The following is a 13,674-nucleotide window of genomic DNA, read 5'->3' on the forward strand; positions in this document are numbered from 1 at the left end:
TTAATTTTTCTCTTTGTATTTTAATTATTCTTTTTGTCTTGGTATAAATGTGTTAACATACATCATACTCTGTTCATTTCTCAATGTCTATTTATTTGTCTATGTGTCTGTTTATTTGCTTATAATTATTTGTTTATTTGTCTATATTTATTTGTACTAAGTTTATGTTGTTTGTTGTTTTCTAATGCCAAGCGTTTGACAATAAAGTCATTTGACCTCTTGCACTCCAATATTTTTCAAAGATATTATCATGGTCAGACACTGAAGCACAGATTTTGAGGTGTTCCGAATCCATTTCTTGGTTTGAGTTGAACAATGGGCAGTTAGGGGACTGATATATTCCAATTCTATGCAGGTGTTTGGCCAAACAATCATGGCCTGTTGCCAATCTAAATGCAGCTACAGACGATTTTCGTGGTAAATCGGGAATTAACTGTGGATTATGATGCAGAGTTCCATTTTTTCCCTTGAGATTGTGCTATCAAATTTTGTTTGTTGAAGTCTAAGTATGTAGATTTAATAAATATTTTCACAGAGTAATATGTAGATTTAGTAACAGGTCTGTAAGTAGCAGCGCTGCCCTTCTTTACTAGTGCATCCGCATTCTCGTTTCCCAGGATTCCACAATGGGATGGTATCCATTGGAATACAATTCTAAATACTAAGTTTATATGTTTGTGCATGTGCGAGTGTACCGGTATGTGTATGTGCATACAGAGTTTTCATTTCAAAACTTCCCAGTCTCAATAACTAATTATTTAAATCGAATTCAATTTAAATAAAAAAACACGTCAATTTAGATATTGAGGGGAAGTCTGAAGCTAGGCTCAATTGCATTACACTTTGAAATTTCAAATGGCACCCCTATATTTTTATACTTAAATATGAAAGAGCATTCAAATGTTTATACACCTCATTAATTTGTTTTCGCATCTTTTGTTTTCTATCATCACCAAGCAATCTGTATTTTTGTTATTATCAATTGATTATAGGATGAAAATACAGCTTATTTTGTGTGATTTCCTAAATTTAATCAATAAGGATGATTTATGTTGAAGGGTATACACCATTTTAAAATAATTTAATACACAAACACAAAATATTACATGAAATGCTCAATAAGTTTTTGTAGCTTTATTCTCTTCAGCTCTAATCAACAATAACAACAATCCAGGTTGCCAGGCGACAATAGAAAACAAAAGATGCAAAAACAAATGAATGAGATGTATAAACAATTGAATACTCTTTCATATATTAAAATGGATATGATGATAGAGAATGGATTAATCTTGCTCAGGATAGGGACCTATGGCAGGCTTATGTGAGGGCAGCAATGAACCTCTGGATTCCTTAAAAGCCAGTAAGTAAGTAAGTATTATTATTATTATTATTATTATTATTATTATTATTATTACTTACTTACTTACAAATGGCTTTTAAGGAACCCGAAGGTTCATTGCCGCCCTCACATAAGCCCGCCAGCGGTCCCTATCCTGTGCACGATTAATCCAGTCTCTATCATCATACCCCACCTCCCTCAAACCCATTTTAATATTATCCTCCCATCTACGTCTCGGACTCCCTAAAGGTCTTTTTCCCTCCGGTCTCCCAACTAACACTCTATATGCATTTCTGGATTCGCCCATACGTGCTACATGTCCTGCCCATCTCAAACGTCTGGATTTAATGTTCCTAATTATGTCAGGTGAAGAATACAATGCGCGCAGTTCTGTGTTGTGTAACTTTCTCCATTCTCCTGTAACTTCATCCCGCTTAGCCCCAAATATTTTCCTGAGCACCTTATTCTCAAACACCCTTAACCTATATTCCTCTCTCAGAGTGAGAGTCCAAGTTTCACAGCCATACAGAAGAACCGGTAATATAACTGTTTTATAAATTCTAACTTTCAGATTTTTGGACAGCAGACTGGATGATAAGAGCTTCTCAACCGAATAATAACACGCATTTCCCATATTTATTCTGCGTTTAATTTCCTCCCGAGTGTCATTTATATTTGTTACCGGTACTGTTGCTCCAAGATATTTGAATTTTTCCACCTCTTCGAAGGATAAATCTCCAATTTTTTTATTTCCATTTCGTACAATATTGTGGTCACGAGATATAATCAGGTTTAATAATAATAATAATAATAATAATAATAATAATAATAATAATAATAATAATATTATTATTATTATTATTATTATTATTATTATTATTATTATTATTATTAGTACTAGGGTAACTAGGATGGTTTCACCCATTTCAAGTATTATACCGGTATTGTTTATTTTGACAGCGAAATCTTTTAAAATCAAATTAATTCTAGCATAAGATAGGGAAAGCATTGAGTGACTTCTAGTAATTGTAGTAGCTGCCTGTTACGAACTCATATCTGTATAGGTTTATTTTTATAAACTCATGCATGGCTGGTCAAACACCCCTTGGCAAGGGAGGTAAATATCGAAATTTAAGACGAGAATGATAAATTGTACAGTAATAACAGTTTATCACTCTTTTCATGTTAAATGAAGAAAGAGTTATTGTTACTTAGCTTTTCACTTTTCATAGAGTCGAAGTGGATGAAGTGAAACAGAAGTCACTGAGTTCTGCTTTATTATCAGGAGAAATAAGTTCAATATACACCAAGAAAACAACATCAGGAATTGTCAGCAGGACAAGTAAGTGTTCAAGTTGGAACATAATTCAACATGTTTGGCAGTAAAATTTTCAAAATAAGGTATTTAAAATAATTAAATATACAGAAAATGTGTCCTACAGCAAACTATCACCATTCAGTGACTTAAATAACATACATGTAGTGGGATTCACAACCCAGTTGACGTGTTTATTAAGTATCATGTGCAGCAGATCACGCCACCAGAATCGCTTATTACGATGTTAAATTGGGTTTCTTCAATCAGTAGACAGTGTTGACTTTCAGTAGGCCTACCAGTATCTAATTAGTGTTGTTTTCTGGCGAGGCATGGTTTTATTTGTAGCCTATTAACGAGTTAATAAAATAACCAAATGAAAATTCAAGATTTACTCGTTTTCTTCTGTTACTGCAGATTCGTACTGTACGTTATTGGTACTGGTACTTGCAGCACACGAATACTCTGTTTACTGTTTACTATTTACTAGTTTAGATGAAAAGCCATTACCAGTACCTGTTTCAAGAATACAGTTATACGCTATGGAAAATGAACACAGACTAATGGCATAATGCACACAGAGACATGTCAGGTTATTGTCGACTGTTGCAGGATGAGTCATATTACAGCCATGGAGCTCGGGTTGGCCATCTGACAAATACGTCAATTGGGTTGTGAATCGCACTATACATTAAGTAGACTTTACACATGACTACAACACCCTTAAGCAGTCGCGCCGGGTGTTGTCAACATCCCAGTCACATATACGAAGCTGTTAACTACATATTGTGTAAGGTCCACACCTGTGGAGTAATGGTCAGCGCGTCTGGCCGCGAAACCAGGTGGCCCGGGTTCGAATCCCGGTCGGGGCAAGTTACCTGGTTGAGGTTTTTTCCGGGGTTTTCCCTCAACCCAATACGAGCAAATGCTGGATAACTTTCGGTGCTGGACCCCGGACTCATTTCACTGGCATTATCACCTTCATTTCATTCAGAAGCTAAATAACCTAGATGTTGATACAGCGTCGTAAAATAACCCAATAAAATAAATAAAAAAATATTGTGTAAGGCTGTAGTTCTGAAACTTTCAGTACCTTTCTCAGAATTGGTAAGGCAACAATAACCTTAAACAGGTTTGAAATCAGAATTCGCATACTCGAGATAATAACGGTTTAAGTGCTGTGGGATGACGTCAACACCCTGCATTACTATTGTATAAATAGTGTCAGTGAATAAACTGACCATACTTGTGTAACAAATAATAACAATGGATGGTAAGTAGTGACTGTACGCACAGAAAAATCAAGAAAGCGATCTGGAAAGGAAGATAAAAAGTAAATTATGATTAGGAGTGAATAAGCGTTCGAATATTACATGTGAACCAATATTGAAATATTATCATTACTGTGCATTAATTATAACATTGTAATAGATATTGAAGTTGAACTTCAGTGAAGAATCTCGTGAAGTCTATCGACATTAATCAGTCAGAATGATCGCAAGTGAGCTGCACTTAAATCATCAAACTGTTCATGCCATTTTGACCGAGCCAGAGATTACTGACTCTGGATGCTGCTTACTCAGCCTTCTCCGTGACTGATTATTATTTTTTACCAAAAAAAGGCATTCTAGTTGTTCCATACAGTCTCCCTACTCTCCAGATCTAGGTCCGTATGACTTCTTCCTTTCCCCGAAAGTAAAATTTCATCTAAAAGGTCATCATTTTGGAAGTGTGGATAACATCTAAGAGGTGACCGATCAACTGAACAGAGTTCGAGTTGAAGACTTCCAGCACTGATACGAGAATGGAAACAACGTTTCTGGCAGTATGTGGCTTGCTAAGGGAATAATGTTGATTTGTAGGGAAGTTATTAATAAAATTTACAATACATTCTCATTAATTTTTAAATATATTTTGTATGAGAACTTTCTGATAGCTATTTAAGTTCTCCTTTTTGACACATTTTAAATTTACATAATATCATTATTATATATTACAGGCTGTTCTCTTACTGGTATTTTTTTTTTAAGTAAAAGCTTTAGAAGTTGCTATAGTGAAAATTAAGAAATAATTTAGATGGGATAATCAGTAGTTTTTGTGCAACTTTACGTTTGTTCAGATGTAGTTACAGGTACGTTATTCTTTTTTCATAAACAACATTGTATCAAAGAACTAGAAGAACCAAAATCTTGGTTGGAAATGCAAGACGATATTAGAACATTGCACGAGACTACTATGTGGGGCCAGGAGAAGAGACAGTTGCGTGATACTTTCAGAAATATTCAGAAAGAGGTAAGAAAATGCGTTGTACAGTGGTAGCATGCTCCTGTGTTTTATTTCAATGAAAATTATATGAAAGATAATTAACAATAATTTGTATACTTAACAAGAAGTTTTGCTCCATTTATTTATAAAGTAATTTCTGATGATATACAGGTACGTATCTCATTTTTCAATCTATAGCACCAGAAACAACATTTTTAGCACTTTCATTACAATATCAACATACCGGTAGTGTAAAATATCATGAAATACGGTATATACAACAAACACCTGATCATTCGTTTGCAGGTTATTTGTGCGTTCTCCTTTTTATGTTTGTGAACAATTTGCAATGCTGACTGCAGCTCTTGTGATGCACTGAAGTACCGACTACGTTCAATTCATGGCAGGAGTCTATAATGACTTACTTGCAACTTCAGGCAAGGACCATTCTACCCATTGTTACTTACTGATGTGTCGGAAAAAAATACCTGACAACTGCAAGTGTGAAAACTTAAAATTTCTCAATTTATTTCATATATTTCAATCTTTACGGATTTAAGTTCTATTTGATTTCACGTACCATATTGTGGTAGAAAACCGGAAGATAATGATCTAATGATGAGAGAATCGATGCTAAGCCAGTACCGGTAGCATATTACAGAAATAGGAATCAAATTTACTATTAAATTTGTTTATTCTTATTTCTCGACAACATGTGCAACTTTTCCTTTTCATTAAGCTGAATAATTGGGAGTTTACCATAGTAGCCACTAACTCAATCTTTTAGAACCGAAACTAAAAGAACTTACTCTGAATTAATGTTATACTGAACTAATAAATCGTCGAAATAAGTAAAACTACTTAAAACTTAAAAATGAATTCAATGGAAAACAGAAAGTAAAATATTAGTGATGAAATTTCAAGCTAAACTGATAATAAAAGTCTTCAAAAGTACACATTATTATAATATTTTTTTTTACCCAAAACTGGTCAAATGGTTTTAAATCTTGAGTCTTGGAATAGAATGGATTACATGGCCCAAACCTTAAATGCCACAAGGTGAGCCATTAAAACCAGACACATTTCAAAGACATATACTGGGTGTTCATTTCAAAGTGTGTCATGACGTCACTGTTGTGAGTCAGCGATTTGAAGCGAGTTTCAGCTTTTATGTCAGAGAAGTTGCCTATTAATCAAGGTGTTCAATCTGAACTTGAGAACGTGTACGGTATAACTTGAACGTCGTAGCAACAGATGGCGGTCTGTACGGTCTGTGTGCTACCATAACCTCTTTCGAACTGTGTTTTGCGCGGGCAAGTCGTACGCAGGGTATTTGTTATCATCCGTTGCATACCGCAACATTCCACAACATTCCATAACACAAATCAAATGCTCCGTGTCCTTGTTGACCGCCCAAGTTAATGTCAACAAATACGTAAGTAATCGTCTTAACCCTCTCGCCATATCCCGACAGTAAGAAAAAAACTCACCTTAGTACGTGTTTCCAAACAGTGGGTATCCACAGACTCTGCGTACTTCAGAATGAACGCCGTACTTGCTAGGCAACTTCTCTCGCATTTAGGTAATACGCCTCTGCGGAAGTGTAGGAAGATTGAATTCTCCAGGCTCATCGGCTAGCCACATGACGGCATACAGCGAGCCATGACACACTTTGAACTGAACACGCAGTATTTTATATACAGTATTATTAAATTAACATTGCTGCAATTGAATATATATAATCTGTACACTAAAGCATTTTCTAAGTGCATTTCTATTCACTTCTTAAATACTGTATGCTTGAGATGAGTGCTACCATAAATTATGCACTCATGCACCCTGTCTCGTACAGAATTTATCACTTTGCACAGCATGTCTTGAGGAATTACTTCAATTTCAGATTCAATTTGTACCTTTAACACAGCGATACTGTTGGGGTGAGTTGTGAACACTTTACTTTTGAGGTAGCCCCAAAAAATCACATGCAGGTAGATCAGGTGATTTTGCTGGCCATGGAATATTGCCATTTTGGAAAATGATTCGATTTGGAAATATTTGTCGAAGGATCCCCATAGATCCTCTTAGCCTGAGCAGTATGAACCATGTCTTCGTCCTGTTGTCACCACAACTCTTCAAAGTTAGTTGAATGTTGTTAATCTGGGGAATCACAAAATTCTGCACCATGTGAATGTAGCGATTTGAGTAAACAGGTACTGCAACACCGTCCTGGTTTTCAAAGAAATAAGACCCAATGATCCCACATGAACTCACTCTACACCATACAGTAACGTTTGAACTGTTCAGGGGACGCTGATGTATTGACTTGAGGTTCTCAGGATCCCAATATCGGAAGTTGACGTACCGGTACCCCGATAAATGAAAGTGGGCTTCCTCTGTCATGATCAGATTGCTTAGCAAGCTGTCACCTTCCAGCATTTTCGTAAATTGTTCACAAAAACGTAGGCGATTTATCATAGCAACTGAAATGCTGTTCTCCTACGCTGTTCTTTAAACCCTTTCTTTCCTTCTCTTAATTCTCCAAGCTGCATAAAGGGCGTGCAAAATGTGTCTGGTTTTTATGGCTCACCTTGTACATTGATGATGATGATGATGATGATGATGATGATGATGATGATGATGATGATGATGATGACGATGATGATGAATTAATATTAATTTACTGCTTCCGTTTGTATTAATTTGTAGTGTGTAGCCATGTTGAAGAAGAATTATATTGCATCAGAAGAAAAATTGCCAATTAGTGAGTTTGACCTGGACGAAGAAGTGAGGAATAAGAAAATAAGGGATGCTAAAAACACATGTGAAAAAACAGAAGCTTTCCAGGAAGCATTAATAACTGCTCAGGATGCGCTGTGTGAAAGACTGAAGAAAAAATACTGGAACACAGTGGATGTGAAGGACAGGAAACTGAAGGTACCTATACGACATTTACAAATCTTTTGAGATGGTGATTAAATTAAAAAAAAACTGGTATGAGTAAGGCTTGTAATTATGATTAGAGCAGCTGCACCTTATTTCATAAATACAATTACTGTATTCATTGCAGTTGTGACTTCTTGTAAACCGACTTGATAAAACAAACCACAGATTACAAAAGATTTTATTTCACCCCTCCTCCTCCTCCTCCTCTCCTCCTCCTCCTCCTTCTTCTTCTTCTTCTTCTTCTTCTTCTTCTTCTTCTTCTTCTTCTTCTTCTTCTTCTTCTTGCCATTATGCATTAAGTGTCGAGGTAACCTCGTTCTATCCATTTCTCCCATTCCGATCTATCTGCACACAATCTCTTCATATCCACCATTGTCTTGCCACGTTTCTGTTCATTTCTTTCAATCCTATCCTCCCATTTAATGCGAGGTCTTCCTCGCCCAGTTATTCTTTCTACTCGTGCCCGCATCTCCATAACCTGCTTTGGTTTTCTCTCTTCTCTCATTCTGTTAAGATAACCATACCACTTCAATTGACGTTCTTCAACAATCACGCTCATTGCTATCTTTTGTCCAGTCTGTTCTCGGATTCTTTCATTTCGAATTCTACCTTTTCTAATTTTTCCCACTGTTCACTTCACTTACGAAACTTTAAACTTTCCATACCATACAGCATGATCGGGAGTATGATTGCATTGTAGATCTGCATTTTTGTTTTAACAATGACTTTGGTTTTTCCTACAATAGTATTGTTCATTTTTCGATCATGTTTCCAAACTCTTCCCAAGATCTCCGTTTAGCTTCCTTCACTACGGTAGTTGTTCTACATTATTCCTTCTTTTCAGGTATTCTCTCCTGTCTTCTTGCATCTGAGACCTTATGTACCTTTTCCAAGCTTCCTTCTTGTTCTTCACCTTCTCCTTCACTTCCTCATTCCACCAGCTAGTTCTTTTGTTTCTTGTGTTTACTATTGTTTTCCTACAAACATATTCTACAGACTGTAGCAGCACTTTCGTCACAGTACCAGTATGACGATTGTACATTTAATTTTGTCACAGTACTGGTATGACAATAATTGTACATCTAATTTCGTCACAGTACCGGTATGACAATTGTACATTTAATTTCGTCACAGTACCTGTATGACAATTGTACATTTAATTTCGTCACAGTGCCAGTATGACAATTGTACATTTAATTTCGTCACAGTACTGGTATGACGATTGTAGATTTAATTTTGTATGTATTACTCTGTGAAAAGATTTATTAAATCTACATACTTAGACTTCAACAAACAAAATTTGATAACACAAACTCAAGGGAAAAAATGGAACTCTCTGCATCATAATCCACAGTTAATTCCCGATTTACCACGAAAATCGTCTGTAGCTGCATTTAGATTGGCAACAGGCCATGATTGTTTGGCCAAACACCTGCATAGAATTGGAATATATCAGTCCCCTAACTGCCCATTGTGCAACTCAAACCAAGAAATGGATTCGGAACACCTCAAAATCTGTGCTTCAGTGGCTGGCCATGATAATATCTTTGAAAAATATTGGAGTGCAAGAGGTCAAATGACTTTACTGTCAAACCCCTGGCATTAGAAAACAACAACATTTAATTTTGTCACAGTACTGGTATGACGATTATACATTTAATTCTGTCACAGTACCGGTATGACAATTGTACATTTAATTTCGTCAGAGTACCAGTATGGCAATTGTACATTTAATTTCGTCACAGTACCAATATGACAATTGTACATTTAATTTCATCACAGTACCGGTATGACGATTGTACATTTAGTTTCGTCACAGTATCAATATGGCAATTGTACATTTAATTTCGTCACAGTACCAGTGTGACAATTGTACATTTAATTTCGTCACAGTACCGATGACAATTGTACATTTAATTTCGTCACAGTACCGATATGACAATTGTACATTTAATTTCGTCACAGTACCGATATGACAATTGTACATTTAGTTTCGTCACAGTATCGATATGACAATTGTACATTTAATTTCGTCACAGTACCAGTATGACAATTGTACATTTAATTTCGTCACAGTACCGATATGACAATTGTACATTTAATTTCGTCACAGTACCGATGACAATTGTACATTTAATTTCGTCACAGTACCGATATGACAATTGTACATTTAATTTCGTCACAGTACCGATATGACAATTGTACATTTAGTTTCGTCACAGTATCGATATGGCAATTGTACATTTAATTTCGTCACAGTACCGATATGACAATTGTACATTTATTTTCCTCACAAATACAAATCACACAGTGTGACATCAGGACAGGGATTTTCAATATCATGCGGCCTCTCTCTGTTTTCGTTTTCTTCTCTTAAATAGTCTTGCTACTTTTTATTTCATTTACAATCATGTGTCGTGATCCTAATGAGAATGATGATATCAGAAAATTTCCTACGACCTTTTCCTATTCTCCCCAAAGTTTTAGCTTTCACAAAAGTGTCAGCTTCTAACAAAGATCATATTTCTGCATTATCACACTTAACAACTAGTTATCAGCAATTGAGAAACTTGATAATCTGAACCGAATTGAAACGCACATAACATAAGAGTGTACGCAGATTTTCTTTACAAGTACGATACAAATGTGTTTATTGACTCATTGTTTCATGAGTTGTGTTTTATTAGCCTACCATAAGGCATATGGCATGTTTCTTAGAGCAACGGTCATTGTCAGTACATGGCCTGCTTTCAGGTTGTTGTGTAGCTTAAAAATAGAATTTTATAACTTAGGTACCGGTACTCATTCTCATTATTATGTCAATAACGATTTCAGGCAATAATGGGAAGAACAGAAGTGGGGAATTATCCATTATTCCCAAAAGATGTTCATTTTGAAGAAGAGCTGGCCTTCATTAAGCAGCGAAGAAAACTAGAACTAGAAATGCAGAGGGTAGACTTCTTCGCTCCTTGGGAACCGATTGATGAGTAAGTTATTAATGTGAGATAATAATATAGCAGTAACATTTTTTATCTATATTATTCTTTCCCTTTAATTCTGCATAGATTAAGACAGAACGATTTTCTTGGACAATAGGATGACAAAATATGCTAATTCACAAATACGTACCCTCATCATTAACATATGAGTGCTCACATGCATAAAAACGACAAATACATACATATACACAATGAAAAAATAAGCATTCATTCATCACACGCAATAACAGCAAATGCGCCAACATTTACACTGTTATCCTTAGTATTAGTAGATAGGTTTTTTATTATTACTAATATGTTTACTTCCACTTTCTTTTATACTTAAAAAAAAAAAGGAATGGATATCTTGTGAACTCATTGTAACGTAAAGTGAACTGAATGAATTCTCTCTAAAAATGTTCCAGGCTTGTCCCAATTCTTTCTTACCCATACTATAAAAAGAGAAATCACATAATGAATACCTTTATTTCTTTACATAAACGTTGGCTTGTATATTAATTTGCAGATAAACCCATTATAACGCTCCAGAATTATTCTTTCTTCATACCAATGCTAGAGAGAGACAGCCTATATCACTTTGGCCTGGGGGGCATTGCACCCTCATGTTCTCGTAATTGAGTTCACTTCATGACAGTATAATCTCTTGGAATTATAACATCTTTAGTTATTTAAGCGCTTCTTAATTCAAAGAGGAATGTAAAATAATAATTTTCGTTTTTGAACAAAAAATCTACACATGAGTATTTGAAATTATGCTACTTAAATAATTTATACATTTTTTTTTTTGTTTCAGGGAAACTGAATCGACTTACAGTCCTTTAGTACCAGGAATACATAAATCCACTCTCATTAGAAGAACTATTTCATCAACTGACACTATAGATGATGAAGAACAACAAATGATGAATGAATTTGCTCCTTCTGGCTCCTCCAGTCATGAATTCGTGAAATCATCTCCTTATCACCATAATCAGTTTGAGATTACAACCTATCTTCAAATGCACAACGAAATATTCTTATTAAGGGTTAGTAAAATGTTATCCCGATATTAGTAATCTCTTTAACATATTTTAATAAATGAGATTCATCAGTCCAAAACAATATATTGCTGTTTTATCATACACAGAACTATGAAATGAAAATCTTAAAAAGTGAAAATATACAATGCGCCAGATTTAGAACTTTACCGATATGCGTCCTACCCACATCTACACTATCAGTGAAACCCAAAGATAGTCGTAATCACAAAAGAATTTCTTGAATAATCTCCTAATGGAAAATTCTCTGCAAATTTTCTTCGCTCTTGTCGGGTAGAGTTAGTGAGTACATAAGAAACATAAATACACACTCGCTATTGTACAGTAAACCGAGACACATACAGTACATTCCAATCATACAATCATCACAAAAAAATTTCATTTGTACTGATTACCAGACCCAGCAGGAAACTTAAACTCCTCTTCTATAAGGACAGACGTGTTAGACCTATCCTATGTTATCTTATTGATATTAGTCAGGTTACACAGCTCGAAGCATGTAAGGGAAACTCAGTCATAATATAGCTTCAGCCAATGAAGCAGTGCTTAGCAGTAAGGTTATAGAACAAGTGTTTTGAACATTGTATTCGATAGTTATTTTATAGTACAGACATAACATTTATAGTATACAGGTAATTAAAGTAATTTTATTGATAATGGACGTTTGTTACTGTACGTAAATGTATTTATTCTGTGTGTAATTTTGTTTCAGGATGTCGAAACAAGACTTCGTAACTATTTCAATAAGCAATTCGATGATATATATGCTATAAAGGAGCGGGAAATGTTCTTGGTTAAAGAAAGAAACACACGCTTACGGTATATACTCTCTGAATTGAACAATACGTGGACAGAAATAATTGACCCTGAATGGACCCAGGAAGAGCAACCAGAAAGAATAATGAGAGTAGAAGACGATGAGGTACAAAATCAGTTATGTCTTTATTAACAGCAATATTTTATGCTACACTGAATTATGTGAATGTTAAAGGAGGAGGTTAAACCGACAACAAAGAAAGAAAGGTGGAAAGAAAAAAAGAGAAAGAAAGAAGAATTGTGTAATTTCATTTCTTATAGTTATTGGAGTAGTTTTTGGTGAGTGTATGGTTACCATGATTGTCATTGGATCTAAAATTAACTATTAGGATAAGTAATAAAGATCAATGAATAGTATACGACATGCAAAAGAACATTGTTTGACACAAAATGTACAAAGTTCGTAGTACAACATACAACGAAGGTTCTAAGGGAACTAAGAAGGGTTCTATTAGCCTAATAATTTAGATGTAGATTTCACATGTCCACACCTGTGGAGTAACGGTTAACGCGTCTGGGTTCGATTCCCGGTCGGGGCAAGTTACCTGGTTGAGATTTTTTCCGGGGTTTTCCCTCAATCCAGTATGAGCAAATGCTGGGTAACTTTCGGTGCTGAACCCCGGACTCATTTCACCGGCATTATCATCTTCATCTTATTCAGATGCTAAATAACCTGAGCTGTTGATAAAGCGTCGTAAAATAACCTACTAAAATAAAATAAAAATAGATTTCACATACTGGTGCATGATAAAATTATGAGTAACTAAGCAGCATGTACCTACATTTAGGAATTCCTATATTTGAAAGGACTCAGATATTTAAATACTGGTACTTAGGTTCACTATTAACGAAGGATAATAATACTGGAGTCGAAATACAAGTCAGACTACTGTTCGGAAATAAATACTATTACGCATTGCAAAATATGTTAAAGAGCAGAAGAGTAGCAAAGAAAATTAA

At 35.1% G+C, this 13,674-nt stretch overlaps 1 protein-coding gene across 1 annotated transcript in view; it reads left to right on the forward strand.

Annotated features, from left to right (window-relative positions):
• LOC138696614 (cilia- and flagella-associated protein 43) overlaps window positions 1-13,674 on the forward strand; it is a 45,932-nt gene that overhangs the window by 12,876 nt on the left and 19,382 nt on the right. The window contains exons 9-14 of the mRNA XM_069821798.1: window positions 2,572-2,681; window positions 4,825-4,946; window positions 7,626-7,853; window positions 10,698-10,849; window positions 11,655-11,886; window positions 12,611-12,820. Coding sequence (XP_069677899.1) covers window positions 2,572-2,681; window positions 4,825-4,946; window positions 7,626-7,853; window positions 10,698-10,849; window positions 11,655-11,886; window positions 12,611-12,820 — 1,054 coding nt within the window. The remainder of the gene's footprint in view (window positions 1-2,571; window positions 2,682-4,824; window positions 4,947-7,625; window positions 7,854-10,697; window positions 10,850-11,654; window positions 11,887-12,610; window positions 12,821-13,674) is intronic.

The sequence above is a fragment of the Periplaneta americana genome, chromosome 3 (genome assembly GCF_040183065.1).
Source record: "Periplaneta americana isolate PAMFEO1 chromosome 3, P.americana_PAMFEO1_priV1, whole genome shotgun sequence".
In the NCBI taxonomy this organism is placed as follows: domain Eukaryota; kingdom Metazoa; phylum Arthropoda; class Insecta; order Blattodea; family Blattidae; genus Periplaneta; species Periplaneta americana.